General features: G+C 36.2%; 1 protein-coding gene across 9 annotated transcripts in view; it reads left to right on the top strand.

Moving 5' to 3' along the window:
* Positions 1-21352, top strand: part of ktn1 (kinectin 1) — a 223205-nt gene that overhangs the window by 145595 nt on the left and 56258 nt on the right. For all 9 annotated transcript variants that reach the window (XM_069916952.1, XM_069916953.1, XM_069916954.1 and 6 more), the window contains 8 exons: positions 2738-2849; positions 11607-11794; positions 12936-13004; positions 13488-13525; positions 17563-17644; positions 19311-19379; positions 20586-20623; positions 20715-20805. In XM_069916952.1, the coding sequence (XP_069773053.1) occupies positions 2738-2849; positions 11607-11794; positions 12936-13004; positions 13488-13525; positions 17563-17644; positions 19311-19379; positions 20586-20623; positions 20715-20805 (687 nt within the window). The remainder of the gene's footprint in view (positions 1-2737; positions 2850-11606; positions 11795-12935; positions 13005-13487; positions 13526-17562; positions 17645-19310; positions 19380-20585; positions 20624-20714; positions 20806-21352) is intronic.

Below are 21352 nucleotides of genomic sequence, written 5' to 3'. Positions count from 1 at the left end.
TCATTCCATTTTGAATGCCGTGCTAAAATTCCACTTAATCTAAAGATGCAAAGTTTAGATTTTATTCTGTGCAAGTTCAATTCGGGCCAGAGTACCATTTGATAGCCTTTTGAAAGAGCCAACCACTTTGTCCTATTTTCCTGACTTATCTAGTGTCTTTTCAAATTTTGTTTTCTGTTTTGGTGCTGATTGCAAATTTTAGTGATCCTCTATTCCATTCTATCTATTGATGATGATGAGTTTATTGACATACGCATTGAACAATCTACATTTGCCCAAAATTCTTTCTTGCTGCAACTGAGTAGGTACTTGTATGGAAAAACTATGATAGGAAACTCTGAATTAAAATACAGTAAATATACAAGATAGATGATAAATATTCACAGTAATCCTCGTGCAATAAATTCATGATTAATGTATCAAGGGGAGGTTCAAGAGTCTAATAGCTATTGGAAGGAACCTGTTCTTGAACTAGAAGTGCTGGTTTGCCCAAAGTTGGCTGTGAGAAGAGGTAGTGTCCAAGGTGATGGGAGTTCTGTATGATGTTGTTTGTCTTCTTGCATAGATATCTGCAATAGATGGGAAGTCAGAGCCTGTGATGGACCTGGCTATATTTGCTAATTTCTGTGTTCCTGGGCATTTGTTTTGCTAAGCCAGGCTCTGATGCATCCAATAGGTTTACTTTCCACAGTGCACCTGTAGAAGTTTGAAAGAATATCCAATGGCATGCTAGATCTCCTTAGACTTCCTAGAAAATATAGGCACTAGATTGTCTTCTTCACTGTTGTCTTGATGTTCTGATTCCAGGAAAAGGTCTTCTGAAATATATCTCCTGGAAACTTGAAGGTTCTGACTCTCTCCACCTTCTTCCCTTCAACACACACACACTGGAGAGTGGCCCCTCAGCCTCCACTTTCTGAAATCAACAATAAGCTCCTTTGTCTTGGTGACACTGAGGCCAATATTATTGTTCTGGCACCCGCCATCAAGTTCTATATCTCCACACTGTATCATCAGTGACTGTGTGAATTGAGTCAGAGCTGAAATTGGCTGCACAGCCAAGGATGTACAAGGAATAGAGGAGGGGACAAAGCACGCAGCTTTGGGTGCCACTGTATTTATGGTTATTGTGGAGGAGGTGATGTTGCTGATCTTCACTGATTGCAGTCTGCCAATAAAGCAGAAGATCCAGTTGCAGATGGACAGAGTGTAACAGATCTTTTTGTTTAGTCATGAGTTTTGTTGATTTGATAGTGGTGAATACTGATCTGTCATTGATGAACAACAACATGATGTTCCTGTGGTCGAGGTGATCTAACACAGAGTGGAGGGCCACGAAGATGGCATCTGTTGTTGATCTGTTGTGACAATGGACCAACTCATGGGTTCCGTTTCTGCCTGAGATAGAAGTTGATTTACTCCACAACCAATCACTCAGTCCACTTCTTCATGGTAGACGTCAATGCCACTGGCATAGTCATTGAGGTACATAACCTTGTTCTTGGGCACTGGAATAATGGCTGCCCTTTTGAAATGGGTGAGGAACTCTGACAGCTGTAGCTCGAGGTCAAAAATGTTCACAAAAACTCCATTCAGTTGGTTTACATAGATTTTGACGACCCAGTCAGACACTGTCTGTCTGAAACTCCAGTTCTATCTGGAACTGTCTCTGCATAATTCCTCCAACTAACTTAAAAGCTTGTCTGTTATAGCAATATTTTGTGCCATTTCTTTTAGCTAGGTAGGTTTAATTGTAAGCAGCTACGAGGGATTGCAGACTCCAGGGAGCAGTAGACCCTATTGAGAAGGAGAAGCAAAGGAGACAACTGTACAGGGAAGGTGCAGTGAGGGGCTTAGCAGCTGAAGATCCCACATAGGCTGTGGGCAACTTGCAATCGGGTTACCCTAATAAGCTGTGGGGTACTGGAGATTGGCTCATGGGAACCAAGTATTGGAGCTGGGATTCGTGAGGGTGCAAATGGTAAGAGCTCCCAAAGGGCTTTGGGTCCTGAGGATTCCTGTTCGTGTTAGAGGTTTGGACCTGGAGCTTGGGATGCTGATCAATTGAACAGATGTCTGTATGGCTGTGAGAGCGCTGGAGACGAATCCACGGATACTCAGTGACTCTGAAGGGATTCTCTTTTTGCTTCTTTCTGTAAGGGGTGCTGGTCAACACTAATGGGAACTCTTTGTGTACCATATGGCAGGCAGAAAGCAATTTCATCTAGTATTGAATGTTCTGTACTATTATGTGATAATAAAGGAATCTTGTGTGTCTTAATAATTTAATGTTTCCCTGTTGTGCTACTTGCAACATGTCGCCATGTCCTGGTGCCATCTTGAATTTAATTATCTATTAATAATATTGATTTTCCTTTCTAGCAATAGCCCAATTAATACACTGTAATGAATAGCCCAATTAATATACTGTAATGAATAAGGTTATTTTTCATTCAAATTAAAGATGAGCTAATGTTCATCCTCATTACATGGAATAAGCTGACTATTATTACAAAAGAAATATATAAATTAATAGTTGAGTTTTGAATTGGGCTGAGTCATACTGAACTGTATATTTTTTAAATTCCCATGGAATTCCCATGTGTTCTTTGTATCACAAGGCAGAATACATTTGCAATTATTGCAGATTAACTTCTGATGGGCTTTTAGATTACTTTTGCATCTTTTTAATGCGTCAGAAGATGAGTTATATTAACTTCTGTTGTTATTCATGAAGACTAAGTTGCAGGAGGAAGTTGAAAGGAGAAAAGAGGAAGTGCAGAAGTATCTCAGGAACATAACCACAGAGCACGAAAAAAGGCTAACAGAAATTCAGAATGCTAAACAAGGTATTTACTCCAACTGATGAGTTATCTTTGGACTATGATAGGCTGTTATTGTTTCCACATTTCGTTGTTGCCTTTCACCATCCAATAGTGCTTCTAAATATCTAATTGTGATATCTCAGTAGCAAAAATTCGTAGGTGGACTGAGTACCATTTGTCATCTGGTATTGAGGCAATTTTAGGATGAAATTAAATAAATACCTCTGCATTTGGTGTCTCAGTTATCGTAATTTTCTCCCTGAATGCACATTCATTTTTGAGACTGGTAATTGCAGATACGTGCCTTCATGCTCTTAAGTTCATTGCCATTCTATTCCTTGAGAAAAATTTTTAATAGATTCTAGAAATCTGAAATGAAAAGGAAAAAAAAAAGCCACTGGAAACATTCAGGGCAGGGTGTAAAGAGAAACATTGTTAAAGCATCAGGGCAAAGATCTTTTAATCAGAACTGAGAATGATTTGTTCGGACACAGACATTTTGTGGGGATTAAATGGATTTCAGTGATAATTCTATCTGTTTATTTTTGAAATTGGTAAAAATATTATAAGATAACTAAGTCCTGGTGGTTTCAAAATTTTGTTTTAGTTTTACATTTAAGTGTTAAGAACTAAATGCTTAATGTTTGGGGTATGTTTTGTTGATGTGAGTTGGTGATGTTCCTCATATGGATACTTTTAAATAGGACAATTTTCCAAAATATTTATTAGATTTATTCTCATAATAACTTATTGATTTCATGTTGCATGTATGCATCAAACTTTCCTTTTTCACCAACTTTAATTGATGTGACATGCATGAGCCTTGATACTCTTGGCTTTGAAACTGATTAGCTGTTGTCAGTGCAGTATAATCAGCTACATAGAGGTTCACTACATTTTAGGATTTCAAAACCATGGATTTTTCAGTTTTGAACACATTGAAATGTTTTCAACCTTTTCTGTTCTTAGGAAAATAACCAGTCTATCCATGTACCTGTAGCGGTAAATCTTCATCCATGGTTTTGAAATCCTAAAATATGGTGATCATAATTGGACATGATGCTCTAGGTATCCAAGCTAGTGCTCTGTACAGGTGCATCAAAGCTTGGCTTTCTTTATGCATTTGAATATTGCACTGAATGAAACCTGTGGGAGGTTGGGGAGGGGGAGGGAACTAAGACAGGTACCTCCTGATTTTTGCAATGGAATTTGCTTCACAATTTTGTTTGTTTGTTGTCTGAGTGGTAAAGATTGTTTTGAGAACAGACGGGGGCGTGGCAAGATGGCGTAGAAGGAAGACGTGTATTCCATCTTTCCCCAGCTGGATTACTAAATACCTGGTTTTAAAAAAGCGTAAAAGTGGTTAAAAATAATATTTACAGTTGTTTAAATAACAGTGATTTATGATGGCATCTAATGTGAAAAAATTTAAACCTCAACTTCAGAAAAAATTACCATACAAAAGTGCGGAAGAATTGAGGCCTACCTGCATAGCTGAATTCACGGAATTGTCGTTGGGAGTCTCTAAACCTCAGAGGACTCCAGCCCGTTCGAGTTTGACCTCGGCGCCGATCCTGTCTCCGCAAGATGGCACCGACACTTTGGTGAGCTCGGCTGTTGCCGATCCGCGTTCACGTGAAGTCGTGCGCACGGGCGGCACTGCTGACAAGGGGACCCTTGAAGCTGCGACCTCGCTGGGCGGCTCAGGGATGTGCAATGTAGCATCGGAGGATGCTCCTGCACATCCGGCGGCTTTGCCTGGCTTGTGTGGGGCATCCGGGTCCGAGAATTGCTGGATAAAGTATGGGCTGTGGGGGAGCTCGAACGCCGTCGTCCCAAAGAGGTCGGGGTGCCGGCGTCGGGTGTCCATTCAGCTAAAGGATCTACAATGACTGAGGAAGAAGAGGAACTTACTTTATTGGAATTTGTCCAGGAGGAGGAGCCTGTAGTTAAAGGAGGCAGACCTCAAAAAGTGGAGGTGGAATCTGGAATGGATTCAGTGTTTACTGTTTTGGAAGGGATTGCTTGTCAAATGCACAATATGTCAAAACAAATATCAACACAGGTGAATCAAGGATTTATGGAGATGAAAATTGTCAACTATGTCAACTGTGTGATGAAATGTTAACTATGAAACAGGAAATGACTGTAGTTAAGAGTGATATTAATAGATGTATAAAATCAGTTGATACTGTGCAAGATAATTTTAAGAAAATTGAAACAGCCTTTTCTGAATGTCAAAATCAGGTGGAATGTAATAGAGGAAAAATGGAAAAAGTGGAAAGTTCTTTTGTAGATTGGGGATTCAAAAAAGAGGTTTATTGAAGAAGATTGATTCGTTGGAAAATCAATGCCGAAGGAATAATGTGAAAATAGTTGGTCTTCCAGAGGACATTGAAGGTTCCGATCCCATAAAATTTTTTAAGCATTGGATTCCAGAGGTGCTGGGTAAAGAGTTTTTTTATGAAGGCTTGGAATTGGATTGGGCTCATAGAGCTCTGAGAAGAAAACCACTTCCAGGAATAACACTGAGAGCTGTCTTGGTTCATTGTTTAAAATACCAAGATAGAGAAATGATTCTACATATGGCAGTACGGAAAGCATGGCAGAATCAGTCTCCATTAATGGTTCAAAATAACAGTTTTTTTTTATGCCGATTTGAGCCAAGAGGTTATTAGAAGACAACGAGAATTTAATGTGACCAAAGATATTCTGTGGCGAAAAGGCTATAAGTTTGCTTTTCGTTATCCTGCAATTTTGAAGGTTTTTTATGGAAACTTTCAATCTCATTTCTTTGAGAATGATCATGATGCTTTGGTTTTTGCTAATTTTTTTACCGGAACTGTGAAGAAATGGGCGTTCTCCTCCATTATCTCTTAAGAGGAGGGGAAATGGATATGGGTATGGAAAGAAAGAAGAGTTGACACAAAGTCTTCTTGATGTTGAAGATCCGGTGCAGTAGTTGGGCATGGAATCATTGGGCTGAATATATGGACTATATTTTATTGTGTTTAATTAAATAATAAATATGTATCTGGCTGGGGGGATGGATGACACTGAAAACTTTGACAGACATCCGCCGCGATTGGGTTTACCACACCCAGATTTTTAGCGGATTACTACCTTTGGGTGGTTTTTTTAAATTATTTTTGTTTTAGGGGTTTTTTTTGAAGAATTATAGAGGGGAGCTTTATTTTATATTGCGTAAATATATTAGTAGTTAAAAGATGTCTAAATTGAATGTTGCAACTTTTAATGTTCAGGGATTAAATAATTCAATTAAGAGAAAGAGAATATTGGCTTGTATATAAAAAAAAAGAAAATTGATATTGCTTTTTTACAAGAAACAATTTGACTGAAAAAGAACATTTGAAATTGAAAAGAGATTGGGTTGGTCATGTTTTTTCTTTTAATTCTAAGGTAAGAGGAGTAATGATTTTGATTCATAAAAATTTACCATTTGAATTGGAATCTTCAGAGGGGTATGCTGGCAGAGTGTTATGAGTGAACTGTAAAATTTTTGCTGAATCTTGGACTTTGCTGAATCTTTATGCCCCTAATATAGATGATGAGCGGTTTATTTCAGAAGCTTTTTTACTTATCTCAAGCTAATAAAAATGTCTTAGTTGGTGGTGATTTTAATTGTGTTTTGGACCCTTTATTGGACAGAAATCCAAAAAGTATAAGGAAATCAAAGATGGCAACACAAATTAATGCGTTAATGAATGATTTAAATTTGGTGGATATTTGGAGAAAAGTTAATCCTACAGAGAAAGATTTCTCTTTTTATTCTTCACGACATGATTCATTTTCTAGAATTGATTTATTTTTGGTATCAGCACATTTACAAGGTAGATTATTACGAGCTAAATATAAAAGTAGAGTTATATCAGATCATTCATTATTTTTTTCTTGTGAAAGTTTGGAGGTAGTATGTCCATCGTGAGGATGGAGGTTTAATGCAATGTTATTGAAAAAACCAGAGTTTGTAACTTTTGTTAAAGAGCATATTTCTTTATTTTTGACTGAGAATGTTAATTCTGTGGATAGTCATTTTGTAATATGAAGATCCAGCTGCGTTGGATGGGTCACGTCTCCAGAATGGAGGACCATCGCCTTCCCAAGATCGTGTTATATGGCGAGCTCTCCACTGGCAACCGTGACAGAGGTGCACCAAAGAAAAGGTACAAGGACTGCCTAAAGAAATCTCTTGGTGCCTGCCACATTGACCACCGCCAGTGGGCTGATAACGCCTCAAACCTTGCATCTTGGCGCCTCACAGTTTGGCGGGCAGCAACCTCCTTTGAAGAAGACCGCAGAGCCCACCTCACTGACAAAAGGCAAAGGAGGAAAAACCCAACACCCAACCCCAACCAACCAATTTTCCCCTGCAACCGCTGCAACCGTGTCTGCCTGTCCCGCATCGGACTTGTCAGCCACAAACGAGCCTGCAGCTGATGTGGACTTTTTACCCCCTCCATAAATCTTCGTCCGCGAAGCCAAGCCAAAGAAAGAATATGAGATGGTTTAAAAGCTTATTTGAGGGGGCAGATTATTAGTTATTGTACAAAAGTTAAGAAACAATATATGGCAGAAAGTTTAGAGTTGGAAAATAAGATTGCTTAGGTGGAGAAAGATTTTCAGAAAGGTGTAACAGAAGATAAAAAAAGTTGCATTAGCGAGGTTGAAATTAAGTTGTAAAACTTTACAAACATCAGTTTGAGTGTTTAATTAATTGATCTAAACAACGTTATTATGAGTTGGGGGAAAGAGCTTGTAAGGTACTTGCTTGGCAATTGAAGGCTGAACAGACATCTTGGACTATTAATGCTGTTAAGAAGAATTCAAAAGTTACTTACAAACCTCAGGAAATTCATTTTATTTGAAATTATATACTTCTGAGGGGAAACAGGATAATGGTTCTATTGACTCTTACTTATCTAAATTAAAGTCACCAGTATTAGATGGAAATGATGTTCAGGAATTGGAATCTCCATTGACGGATTTTGAAATTAAGGAAGCTATTCAGGAAATGCCTAATGGAAAGTCCCCAGGAGATAATGGATTCCCTGTGGAATTTTATAAACTTTTTTATGATGATTTTTCTAATGTATTTAGAGAAGTGTTGAATCAAGTTACTGAAGATCAGAAGTTACCAGAATCATGTTCAAGTGCTTTAATAACTGTCATTCCAAAAAAAGATAGAGATCCATTAGAAGTGTCTTCATATAGACCTATTTCTTTATTAAATGTAGATTATAAAATTATAGCAAAAGTATTAGCTAATAGACTTGCTAAATATTTACCCAAATTGGTACATATTGATCAAACAGGTTTTATTAAGAATAGAAATGCATCAGACAATATATTCCAATTAATTACTTTGGTAACATATATCGAAAGCGACCTGCACAAAATGCAGAAAAAGCTTTTGATAGGGTTGAGTGGGATTGTTTATTCAAAGTGTTAGAGAAATTTAAATTTAAATTCTACCCTTTTGTAATTGGTTGGGTGAAGGGTTTATATAGGAACCCAATTGCTAGGGTGGTGACAAATGGACAGATTTCTTCACCATTTAAATTGACTCGTCCAACTCGACAGGGCTGCCCATTGTCACCAACCTTATTTGCGTTGGTTATTTTTGAATCGTTAGCTCAGGCTATTAGACAAAATGAAGAAATTAGAGGGATGAGGGTTAAGAATGAAGAATATAAAATTAACTTATTTGTGGACGATGTATTGGTATACTTGACGGAATCGGAACGGTTGTTGAAACAATTGCAAGAATGTTTGTTGAAATTTGGAGAATTATTGGGATATAAAGTTAATTGGGATAAAAGTGAAATTTTACCAGTTGGAGTGGAAGATTATTCTGAATTTTAAAACTATTACAAAATTAAGGTGGACAAGTAAAATTAAATATTTAGGTGTGTTTATGGATACAAATTATCAATCATTATATCAAATTATGTACCTATATTAAGACGGATTAAAGCAGATTTGATTTAAGTGGAAAGATCTTCCATTAACTTTGATTGGTCGGGTTAATTGTATTAAAATGAATATTTTTCCTCAAATTCAATATTTATTTCAGTCAATACCTTGTTTATTTCCTAAGGGCTTTTTTCAAGATTTGAATAAAGCAGTGTGAGAGTTTTTATGGAAAGGTAAATTAGCTCGAGTGGCATTGCATAGACTTACATTTTCAAAAGTATTATGAAGCGGCACCGTTGAAGTTTGTTAGTAGATTGATGGATTTAGATCAGCCTCCTAGCTGGGCTAAAGTGGAGATGGCGTGTATTCCTAGGGTTGAGATACATGAATTTATATTTCGTTGGAAATTGATTTTGTTACAGCAATATGATATGCTGATATTGAAACATTTGTTAAAGATTTGGATTTTAAAAAAAATAGGGTTTAGGGTCGAAAGATAAATTATCAATTTTAACTCCATTGTATAATAATCAGCTTATTCCTTTTTCAATGTTTAATAATCATTTCAAGATTTGGGATTTAAAGGTATAAAGGCAATATAAGATTGTTTTGAAGAGGGGCAATTTCTTTCTTTTAATCAATTGAGAGAAAGATTTGATATACCTGTAAATTCTTTGTTTGTGTATTATGAACTTAGAGCTTTCAAAAAAGATCATTATGCAAAGAGATGATTTTACCTATTTTATCGAGATTTGAATCTTTGATTTCCTATATACTGAAAAAGGGTTATATTTCAGTTATGTATAATTTGTTACAAGATAGTAGGGATAAGTCAGATTGAGAGAAATCTAAACTTAAATGGGGGAGTGATTTAGTATTTATTTTTCCCGCTGATGATTGGGCGAGAATGTGTCAGGACAATGTAATTAAATAAGATATGGAATGGTGAAATATAATTTTTTACACCAGTTATATTTGACTCCAGAAAAGTTTAAAAAAAAATGGGTTTAGTAATTTGGACTCTTGTTTTAGATGTGGCACATGTATTGGAACTTTTCTACATGCCATTTGGACTTGTGTTAAAGTTCAATCATTTTGGCAAGGAATTAGAAAAATTATATAATTTTATATTACCGTTAGATCCAATGTTTTTTTTGTTGGGAAATTTGTATTATTTAAGGAGAATGGGATTGGACAAAATTCAAATTGCTTTTGTAAGTTTGGTGTTATCACTAGCGCGTAAATGTGTTGCTAGTACTTGCAAAGATGATACTGAGATTAATATATCATGTTGGCACAATGAATTGAAAGTATGTATTGTTATGTAAAAAATTACTGATAATTTACATGATAATTATTCTTTGTTTATTAGTAAGTGGTCTCCATTTTTGAAATATATGCATTTAGATATACTTTGAAATGTTATTAACATTTATATATATATATAAAAAATTTTTTTGATTATTTCTATACTGTATTATGTTTTTTTTCTATCTTTTAAATAAAGTTTGGGGAAAAAAAAGAGAACAGACAAGTGAACATCTCACAGTGCAACACGGTGCTACAAATATAAAATGTACAGTTATAGGAAGAGATCAGTTGGTATGGAGCAGTGGCAACAGAACTTTACTATTTTGGGAATTATTCAGGAGCCTGATAATGGCAAAAATTAAACTTGTCCTTGAATCTGGTTGAGTGTCATCTCACAATTCTGAATCTTTCTGACAGAAAGTGGGTGAAAGGAGTGTGGCTGGGATGGGAGTCTGATGGTATGTCGCTGCTTTTTCCAAATCATCAGGAGTTAACTATGGAGTTGATGGAGGGTGCCTGCACAGACAGAGGCACCTTCAGAACCCCTTGCCGTTTCTTGAACCTTGGATAGAGCAGTTCCCTTACCACACAGTGATATATCCTAGATGAATGTTTTTAGTAGTCCACCTGCAGAAGTTTTTAAAATATCTTGGTAACATGCCAATTTTTCCTCATGCTTCTGAGGAGGTAGAGGTGTTGGTGCATTTTCTTGGCCATTGCATCAATGTGGATGGACCAGGAAAAGTAATTGGAGATGTTTACCCCAGGAATTTAAAGCTGTCTACTATACCTCAGCAGGGGAGTGAACTATGCCCCTTGAACTAGTCTTGATGACATTGAGAGAGTGGTTGTTGTCATGGCACCAAACCAGCAAGTCCCTCTATTGCTCTTCTGCACCCTGCTTCGTTGGCATTGGGGATCCTGCCTACAATGTGGTGTCATATGCGAACTTATAGATGGAGCTGAAACTGTCTTTGGTCACGCAGTCATGGTGTAAAAGGAGGACAATTTGTTTTTCCATTGCAGTCACACCAACGTTTTGATCATGTTCTGCATGTGAGTGGTAGGCAGTGGTGCAGTGATGCCAGAGCTCACTGGAGCGCCACTCCACCCCCCACACCCCCTCCCTCACCCTGAGCGCTATTCTGGACATACAGGATACTTACCTGTTTCGTTCACAATTGTTCCTCATCCTAACATTTGCTCTCAATTATACAGTGGTAAATACAACATGGTGGCCACCAAGGCCAGGTATTGTGAGACCTCCTTGTCACCGTTTTTGGTGAGTTCCAGAACCAAAAAAATTAGCACTGCACCCTGGTGGTAGGTTGTCATAACTTTGCAAGGTTTGTATCAGAGTGTGACTGGCAACTTTTGTACTCAAGTTGAAAAGTGTCTGCCGAATGTTAAACTGAAGGGAAATTGAGTATCTATTGAAATGGTAAGATAATGCTGTAAAAGTGAAGGGCAAAATTTTTAAAATGGTATCAAAGTGTCTTTTAGTGTATTAAGTGTGGCTATTTTGTATCTTTTTAGATTTACAAAATAAATTTATGGTTGCTGAAAATGAAATTGGCAATAAAAATAAAGAGGTGCAGAGTTTGCACAGTAAACTCACTGATGCCATGTTAGCCAAACAACAACTAGAACAAAACATGGTGCAGCTAGTGAATGCCGAACAAAAGCGAGCTTCTGCAGACGATGCTCTGAAGATCCAAGTGCAGGTATCAGTGAAGCCTCATGTTTTCCCTTTTTAAAAAAAAAATGATCCTATCTTGCATTTCCACCTGATAATCTTTCAATGAAAAAGGATATTACAAAACTGGAGCATTTGTTTTCTCATCCAATATTTCAGCTATCTAGTTGTTCTTGAACGGTGATCCTTCCAAGAAGTACCTTTTAGACCAAAATAAATATTGTTATATTGCTATAGCCATTTTAAAAAAAAATATATTTTCTGATACTGTGTAGACCTGGGGAAGTGAATTTTTGCTTAGTGGTATGTAATGTACAGCTTTTGTGATGTTCCACATGTGGGTCTTTAATAGGGAAGGAGAATTGTTTTCATCAGTTGTTTTTGTCCACTTTGAAAATGTAGCACTTTGCTTCCTTTCTTTTCTCCTTTTTTTTTAAATGTACCATGCCAAAGGTTTTTTAATCATTCACTTTTATTCCATCCCTAACCTTTGTTTACACACAAGCACACACTCACAAGCAATGACTCCAAGCTAATGCATCTGTGCCTCGATTAATTCTGAGGGTCATTCCCTTGAAGTTAAATAAGAAATATGACTGAAAATGGAGAGAAAATTGAAGGTTACTATAGTCAATGACGATGTATTGTGCATTATGAAGAATTTGTTTGAGTTTTAGAATATTTATTCCGTTAGAAGAACTTCAAGTCCTGAAGATCTTTCATCAACTATTTTATAGATGATTGAGAAATTAGTATTGTATTTGGTGTAATCTTAATTAAATAGTGAAAATCCCATATATTCCTCAAATTGACCTATTTTGAATCTTAATTTCTGTGAACTTTTGATTTCTAATATGTAAAAAAATTATATCAGTTTCCATTAATTGATTTATCTGCTTCCCTTTATTTTCACAAATGTGTTGGATCTTGTTTATCTGTTTATTATTTCCTCCTCTGAGGAAAGATCACTGGATCTAATCAGGATCTGTGTCTCAAGATTTTGGATATAACAATAAAGTAGGTGGAGCTCTGCATCTTTTGAAAACAGAATAAAAGTGAAGACAAATTTTATCCATTTGAAGGACAAGCATAATTAATACATTGAAAATTTCCATGTTTCTTATTCCATTTTTAATGTTTTCTTTTTTTTTCTACTGTAATCTTGAAAGGATCTGTTGGAACAAAAACAAACCATGAATGCTCAAATCCAAAATCTTCATGCCCAAGTGGCAACTCAGGTACAGAAATATTTGAAGGCGTAAATTTCAATTCATTAATTTCTAAAATGTGAATGGTTTTTCAGGCTTTAAATTAAATAATTGTTAATTCCAAATACTCATTGGTTGTGTTTCAGAAAGAGTTGTTCATTAGTTTGTTGAGCTACTCAATTTCTGCATTTGTTCTGTTTTTTTTAAAGGGGGAAACTAAAACTTAAATTTATCTTGTGGAATCAACTGTATACAAAGGCTGCTATTTAGCTTTGGTCCCAGATTATGTCTGCAAAACAAATATGTTCACATGTTGGAAGAGAACAACACAAGTTTGGTTTGAAAAATTTGCCATTGTTCACTGTCTAAATTTTGTATGCTTTTGGGCATGTAAAAGTGGTGGAAAAACAGGGGCTTCTGTATTTTCCTTCTCCTGCGGAGAATTTAGTTTTTAACATCCCCCAGAATGCTTTCTGCTAAATTATGCATCTTCATTTTGTTTTTTATCTGCAGGCTTCTGCAGCCAGTGTAGTGGAAGAGTTGCAGAAGAAGTGAGTCAAAGTGAATTAAATTTGGTTATTGATGTCAATCACATAACTGTAGAGAGAAAATGCTGACTGTGTAATTTTAAAGTAGTCTGCTAATAATTCCAGACTAGGTCTTTGGATATGAAAATTAGAAGGTAGATAAATGGTGTGAAACTACATCCACTTCTGTGCAAAATACATTTCTTCTAGTTAATATGGCCAAGGCACAGGTAACCTACTTTGATTAGGATAAAATTATGATGTATGTCCTGACCAATTTCCAAAATATTGCCATGTGACATCTAGTCTTGGAAAACTCCCTTAACATGGCTTCCACATTTTACACAGCCTCACCCCACTTAGTTTTCACAGGCACAGCTAATTAATCAAATATAAATTGTGAAGATCCACCAATTATTAAACATGAACATCTGTATGCAGAATGGTTGCTCACTCATTTTTACACAAATTTCTATATGATGCCTAATTTTCTAAATTGATACATAATCTGATAATGAGAATTAGATTGAGAATATGGGCTCAATTTATGAAATTTTTTTGGCTACTTTTACTCTGGCTAGTTCTATTATAGATAACCATTTTTTCCTCCTTCATTATTAGATGAAGGCTTTAAGGAATGGTACTGATTTGGTATTAAAAAAAATAAATATTTATTTATTTGAAGTAACAGTTGTCAGTTAAATTGAAGTTTTCTAATAGGAATTTTGTTTGATCTAAATTGAACACTTTTCCTCAAATTGCAGATTCAAATATTCTTGATTTACTTTTTGATTTACAATTTGTTCATAGTGGATTGATATCACATTTATATTGATCTGATTAAATTTTCTGGAAATTAATTACTGTTTTAAAAATTACTATCCTATTATCCACTTCTTTAAAAGCAAAAGTAATTTAAATCCCTTTTGGATCATCCAAAACCAAAATAATTTCTAGTTTGCCTCAAGATGGCAATATCATTTTGCGTGCTTGTTTAGAAGTTTACTTGTATAAAAGTGGTTTCGCAAACTTAATGAATACTTGACTATTTTAATTTAGTAGTCTAAATTGTTCCATTTAAAACAAACATAAACTGATCACCAGAACTGAATAAATTGCCACAAACGAATTGCTCAAATTGCCCTCCGTGCAAGCACGATGTATTGCCCATTGGCATCATTAAAAATGTTTTCCTACATACGCAGAATATAGAAATCTACAACACAGTCAGGCTCTTTGGCCCACAGTGTTGTGTTGTGCTGACTTAATAACCTACTCTTAACAACTGTGTAAATCTCAATTTTTTTTTCAGTTCAATGTACCTATCTACTGGTCTCTTAAAAGATCCTATTGTACTTGCTTCTGCCGCTGTTACAAGCAGCTCATTTCACGCACCCACAATTCTAAGTGAAATTCTTACCTCTTGCCCTCTATACTTTCAAGGCACCTTTATTTATCATTTATACCATGCTTGCATAGTAAAGACGAGATGGAGTTTCTCCAGGACCATGGAATACATTTACATAAATATAGATTAGAATAGAAATGAAACACTTTTAAAATATTAAGACTTGTACATTAACAGTCCACAGTATCCTATCTCCAAATGGTCTGGGAGTTCAAGTACTTTCAAGCACCTTAAAACTATGACCCTTCATCTTGGCCATTTCAGCCCTAGGAAAAAGCCTCTGGCCATCCATATGATCAATGCCTCTCATCATTTTGTTTCCCTCCATCAGGTCATTTCTCCTTGAATCAATGAAGGATGAGCAAAGACAAAGTTCACTCAACAAATCCTCATAAGACATACTCTCAAATCCAGGCAACTTTCTTGTAAACCTCCTCTGCACCCTCGCTATAGCATCCAAATCTTTCCTGTAAGGTGACCTAAACTGAACACAATATTCCAAGTAGGTCTTACCAAGGTCTGATATACCTGCAACATTACCACATGGCTCTTGAACGATCCCATGGTTAATGAAGGCCATTACACCATACGTCTTCTTAACTACATCATCAACCTGTGCAGTGGCTTTGAGGGTCCTTTGGACACAGACCCCCAAGATCTCTCAATTTGTCCACACTGCCCAGATTATTTCCATTAACGTTGTTTTCTACCTTCAAATTTGACCTACCAGAATGAACCACTTCCCACTTTTCAGCCCAACTCTGGATCCTATCACTATCCCTTTCTCACCTCTGGCAACCCTCCAGATTATCAACACCACCACCCACTTTTGTGTATAAATAATAATACAGTAAATCCCCTGGTATCCAGCACCTGTGGGGATTGGTAGATTCCAGATAAGTGTATTTCCTGGTTATTTAAGCCCCTTTCACATTGGCACCTTGACCTAGTTATTGACAGCCAAAATACCAGTTAAGGGTCCAGTGTAAAAGCTCCTTAATTGGCACGCAGGCGTCAAATCACACTGGGGATGATGCTACCGAGGGAGGTGGTATCATCCCTGGCGTCTGATGTCTGCATGCCGATTAGCCTAGTTTGAAAGGGATATAGGGTATCCTGGGCTAAAGTAATGATACGATTACATTTTTGCTTGAGTTCAGGAATGTGAAGGAAACAAAGGATTTAAAAAAGAAGGTATAAACTTTGCCAACCTGTATAAACCTTTATAAATGTCTAAAGGACTATGGGAAAGTTGCAGTGAAAGAAAGAGAGAGAGAGAGAGAGAGAGAGAGAGAGAGAGCGAGATGGTGGATCTGCCATCCCAGAATTTCATGCAGCTGAAAAACCACTTTTATTAATGTTCGTGCATACAGCCCTTCTTTAACTGACTCACTGAATGAAAAGGGCTTTACTCTGACAATACCTGAAAACCACCTGCATTAAGAATAAACTGTTTAAAAGATAAAATACTATATTGTACTTGCACTCAACAAACTTCACTTGCATGAATATAAAACATTTAACTGTTGCTGCATCTGCAGGTTCCTCTGCCTTCACAGAGCTGCTCAAAAGATGAACAATAAGATTATAATTAACCCCCCCCCCCCCCCCCCAAGTTTACAGATTAAAGCCTCTGAACAAGGTTATTCTTACTAAGCAGGGATAAGGAGATACTTTAAAAGAGTTACCCCAATGATGAGCAGCATCTGCATTATTCAAACACTTCCTACGAGTAAAGCACGACCAAGGCCCTCTGCTGGCTAAATATTTGTTCCCATCTTCACCAAAGGTTAATATGTTACTTCAGAGAACATTTACTTTTACAATTTTAAACTTGTGAATATTTTACCTATTACTTTATTCTTATTTATTTTTAATTTTTAAAATATATATTTTTTTTGTCAGTTGCATGAAGTTGCCAGTTGCTTGAATCTTGAATACCATGGGTTTTACTGTAAATGTACATCTGTTCTTAACCTTGCCCATTTTTGCTTTTCCAGCTATTTTAAATTCTTCTTTAAAAATATGTGGTTATTTGTCTGTAGCAGCTGTATTTTTAAAACTTTATGTTAATATGGTAATTAAGTACTGAAATTTTGCTGCAAACTGATGCGGTGAATATATTGGTGCATTATATATTGGGTCTTCTTGAGCCCACCTCACTGACAAAAGGCAAAGGAGGAAAAACCCAACACCCAACCCCAACCAACCAATTTTCCCCTGCAACCGCTGCAACTGTGTCTGCCTGTCCCGCATCGGACTTGTCAGCCACAAACGAGCCTGCAGCTGACGTGGACCTTTTACCCCCTCCATAAATCTTCGTCCGCGAAGCCAAGCCAAAGAAAAGAAAAGAATATTGGGTATTTACGTCAGCCAGGGAAATTCTGACAAGTCACTTAAACTAAACTAAGTTTACTTTGTAAATCAAAAGATCAGTTGCATATTTACAAACAGTATATGACTTTGATGCCTATTTAGCTGCAAGAATCTTGTGGAGGGTTGTCTTGTAGAATCAACAAAATTACTTTTGGGGAAGGGAGAACAAAATATTCATCCAACTTTCCCAATAATTTTGGTAACTTTTATTTATGTGTAATATAAATGAGGAAACCTGGAGCTATGGAATTGACATGTAATTAATTTCAATTTTAAGGATGGCAGAAAAAGAAAGACAAATGAAGTTAATGGAAGAATCTTTACATCTTCATGTAACAAGAAAAGAACAGGATATCCAAGTAATTTTTTTAAACTGATTCAAATTTCCTTGTATTTTTCTAAATTCTTGGAATTTTTTTTCAATAGGTCATTACAGGTAAAAAAAAATTGCTATAATTCACAATTCTGTAAATATAAGATTAAAAAAATAAATTTGCTGGGTGGTGTGGAACCTTGATGATTGCTGCTGCTTTCCAACAGCTGCATTTCCTGTAGTTGTTCTTGATAGAGTGGAGAGTTTTGCCTATGATGTCCTAGGCTGAGGTATTGGTGTCCATGCATCAAACTGTGATACAGCTGGTCAGCTCACTTTCCACCACACATATGTAGAAATTTGTCAAAGTTTCTGTTTTCATACCAAACTGTCAGAAACTCCTGAGGAAGTAGAGGCACTGAGGTGCTTTCGTCACAATACCATTAGTGTGTTGGGTTCAGGAATGATTCTCCAAGATAGTGATTCCCAAGAACTTATATTTGCATATCCTCTCTACCTCTGATTTCTCCCAATGATCACTTGATTGTATACCTTTGGTTTTCCCTTTCTGAAGTCAACAATCAACTCTGTGGTTTTGGTGAAATCGAGTGCAAGGTTGTTAGTGCACCATTCAGCTAAGTTTTTACTCTCCCTTTTATATGCTGACTCATCTTCTTTATGCAACCCACTACTGTGGTATCATTGCCAAATTTGTCGATGGTGTTATTATCATACTGAGCTACACAGTCATCGGTGTAAAGTGAGTAGAGCAGGGAGCTAAGAAGGAATCCCTGTGGTGCTCTGGTCCTAATGGAGATTGTGCAATCCTCACTTTGTCTGGAAGTGAAGAAATCCATGATCCAATTATGCATCGAGGTGTTGAGTCCAAGGTCCTGGAGTTTGCTGATCAGTTTTGAGGGAATGATGGTGTTAAATGCTGAAGTGTAGTCAATAAAGAGCTTTGCTATCCAAGTGTTCCAGATTCTCATCAGAGTTGCACACAAAGAGTCATCATTTTAAAAAAAACCAAAAAAAAACTGGTTCCTATGAACCAGAGAATAACCTTTAATCTTGTTCATGCTTGGAATCAACTATGCAATATGTCATCTGTACTGCTTGGGTTTTTTCTTTCAAAATATCATTTCTTTGTCTTTAATTTGAGGCAGGTTGAAGTGTCAGTAAAATATCAGAAACATTTGTACTTTAGAAAGTGAATCAATAATTTTTGAGAGGAACATGTTGAGCATAAATACAGTTTTGCTCCTTTTGGGCTACTGATCTGCATCCAGGCAGAGGTTATGTCATTTCATTTCTATTGTTGAATGGTTCTATGAGAATATAGATGAAAGAAAAACATGATTATCTTCAACTTGATGATATAGTTTGAAGACCACTGAGCTCATAATCCATCATTGTTAATTTAATTGCCCTTCCAGCCTGCAGTGTGATGAAAGGGGGAAAAAAATGGAGCTGTGTGAATTTGGTTCCTAGTGGATTTGAATTAGTGTAAATAGCATATTCTGGGCATAATAAGCCTTGGTAGCAGAGTGATTGGAACTTCGTGTCATTCTTAACATAGGCAGTTTAATATTGTGTTCAATACATTGATCTGGTGTCAACCTGAAAAAAAACAAATTGATCCTTCATATGAAGTATTTTTCATATTCATTAATTATAGAACAAGAATATAATACTTCACGTTTTATATTTAGAGTTTACACAAAGAGAAAGAGACTTGTACAGCTGAAATTCAAAAGCTGCAAATTCAGATATCGGAGCAGGTAAGTTGAACTAAATATAGTTTAGAATGCTGTCCTCTACTCAGCATTTAATTCTTGTACCTCTGTTCTTTCAACATACCCAGACATGCAAACTGGCTTACCAGTACTGGTATACCCTGCTTTATGAAACGAGAGTGTTCCTACGGAACTTTTTGTAAGCTGAAATGGCATAAAGCGAAGAAGCGATTACTGTTGATTTCTGATGGAAAATGTTTTGAACATTCCAGACTCAAAAAAAACTTTAAAAAAAAGCCAGCCATGTGCTGACCACCAGCTGTGTGCTGACCCCCCACCCCCCAATCGTCGGCCGTGCGCTGGCCCCCTGCTGACCGCTTTTTCGTAAAGGCCAAAATCCTTTCATAAAAGTGAATTTACCTAAAGCGAGAATTTGTAAAGTGGTGTATACCTGTATCTATATAAATTGAATCATGCTTTCCCTTATTCTCCACAGGCCTCAATTCCTGGATCTTTCAAATTTTCATCTATACTAAAAATATTCATGATTTTAGCAAATTTTTTTTCACACCCCTGATTTTAATGACCAGCCTCTTGAAACACTGCCCTCTTTTTCAGGATTCTCCCACTATTGAAAACATCTATACTGTGTTTTCTTGTTTTTTGACACATTTTAACATTTTGAAAAACCACCTAAACTACTCTATTTTTAAAAAAATGATGTATCTTATCCAATACTCAAACATATAATGAAGCATTTCTTAAGCTAAGGGCATTCTTTTGATACAATATAATGAAAATAAGTATAATAAATTCTATTCAAAACACACATACACTATCAGATTGTCACTCTTGTCTAATCAATTGTGAGGGCACCCAGTTAGTATATATGCAGCATCAATCCATTGTGGTGTACATTGAAAATTTCAGGGGAATAATGCCAGCATATTTTGCTTCCTACAGTGTCTGATTTTAAAGTATTCGCTTGAAAAAATTACTTTTTCAATTATTTTATTTATACATTCCTTTTTTCCATTACAAAGATTTCTCAAAGCAATGATAGCTCAAAATGTTTTGCAGAAGATGAAATGTCTGATTATGAATATTTTACCTTGAATATATAGAACCAAAGACCATCTCAGACATAGTCTAAAGGAAGAAATACTTTGAAGATATTTTTAATCGTTATTCTTTGTAATAATATCGCCCTGCAACTTTTCACATATTTAGGTTTGTTTCTCTTGTATATAGGCTTCAGCATTATGCAATATGGAACAGATGCAAAAATGGTGAGTCGCCTTTAGCAGTTGGATTAATCCAGTGTTATTTCATTATGCTTTCATGTGTTTGATGTGTCTTTTTTGCTTTGGGGGAAAAAAGTCTTCAGGAACGGGATGAGAAAATAAAAACTATTGAAGAACTGTTGGAATCTGGACTTATTCAAGTGGCAAATAAAGGGGAAGAAATTGAGGTATGTCAAGCATTACTCTTGCAGACTTATTTACGATAGAAAAAATTGTAAGAACTTTTTGTAATTCAAACTCATTTTTGAGCTTTATGTGGGGAAAATGAGATGTGTCAATGGGTGATAACTTGCATCAATTTTCATTTAACTTCCTTGCACACTGCTAATGGAGAGAGTGTTTAAAAAGTTGTAATTTGAACATTAGAGTATACTGACAGGAAAATATCAGAATGTTTGAAATTTTCCTGGTGTTCATGTGCTGGGGACCAAAATTTATGGGCATCGATGCTGGTAAATAGCTGTAGTTGTGCATGACACTGTTGATATTGGCTGCCAAGTTCTGGAATGTTTTCTTACCAACTCTGACAACCGCAAAGTTTCCTGACTTGTGGCTGGGAACAGCTAATACAATGATGAGCAGTGTAGGTATAGTTCTTGACTAAATTAACTTGTGAAAAAGGCTTTGTAACATATTAGGAGTGATGACTGCATTCAGTGTTTTGCTGTGCTCTCATTAGTTCATAAACAACTAACAAGTATTAAGAGATGTTCA

Source organism: Narcine bancroftii, chromosome 2 (assembly GCF_036971445.1).
Source record: "Narcine bancroftii isolate sNarBan1 chromosome 2, sNarBan1.hap1, whole genome shotgun sequence".
NCBI lineage: Eukaryota > Metazoa > Chordata > Chondrichthyes > Torpediniformes > Narcinidae > Narcine > Narcine bancroftii.
This window is presented reverse-complemented; position numbering and strand designations above follow the sequence as displayed.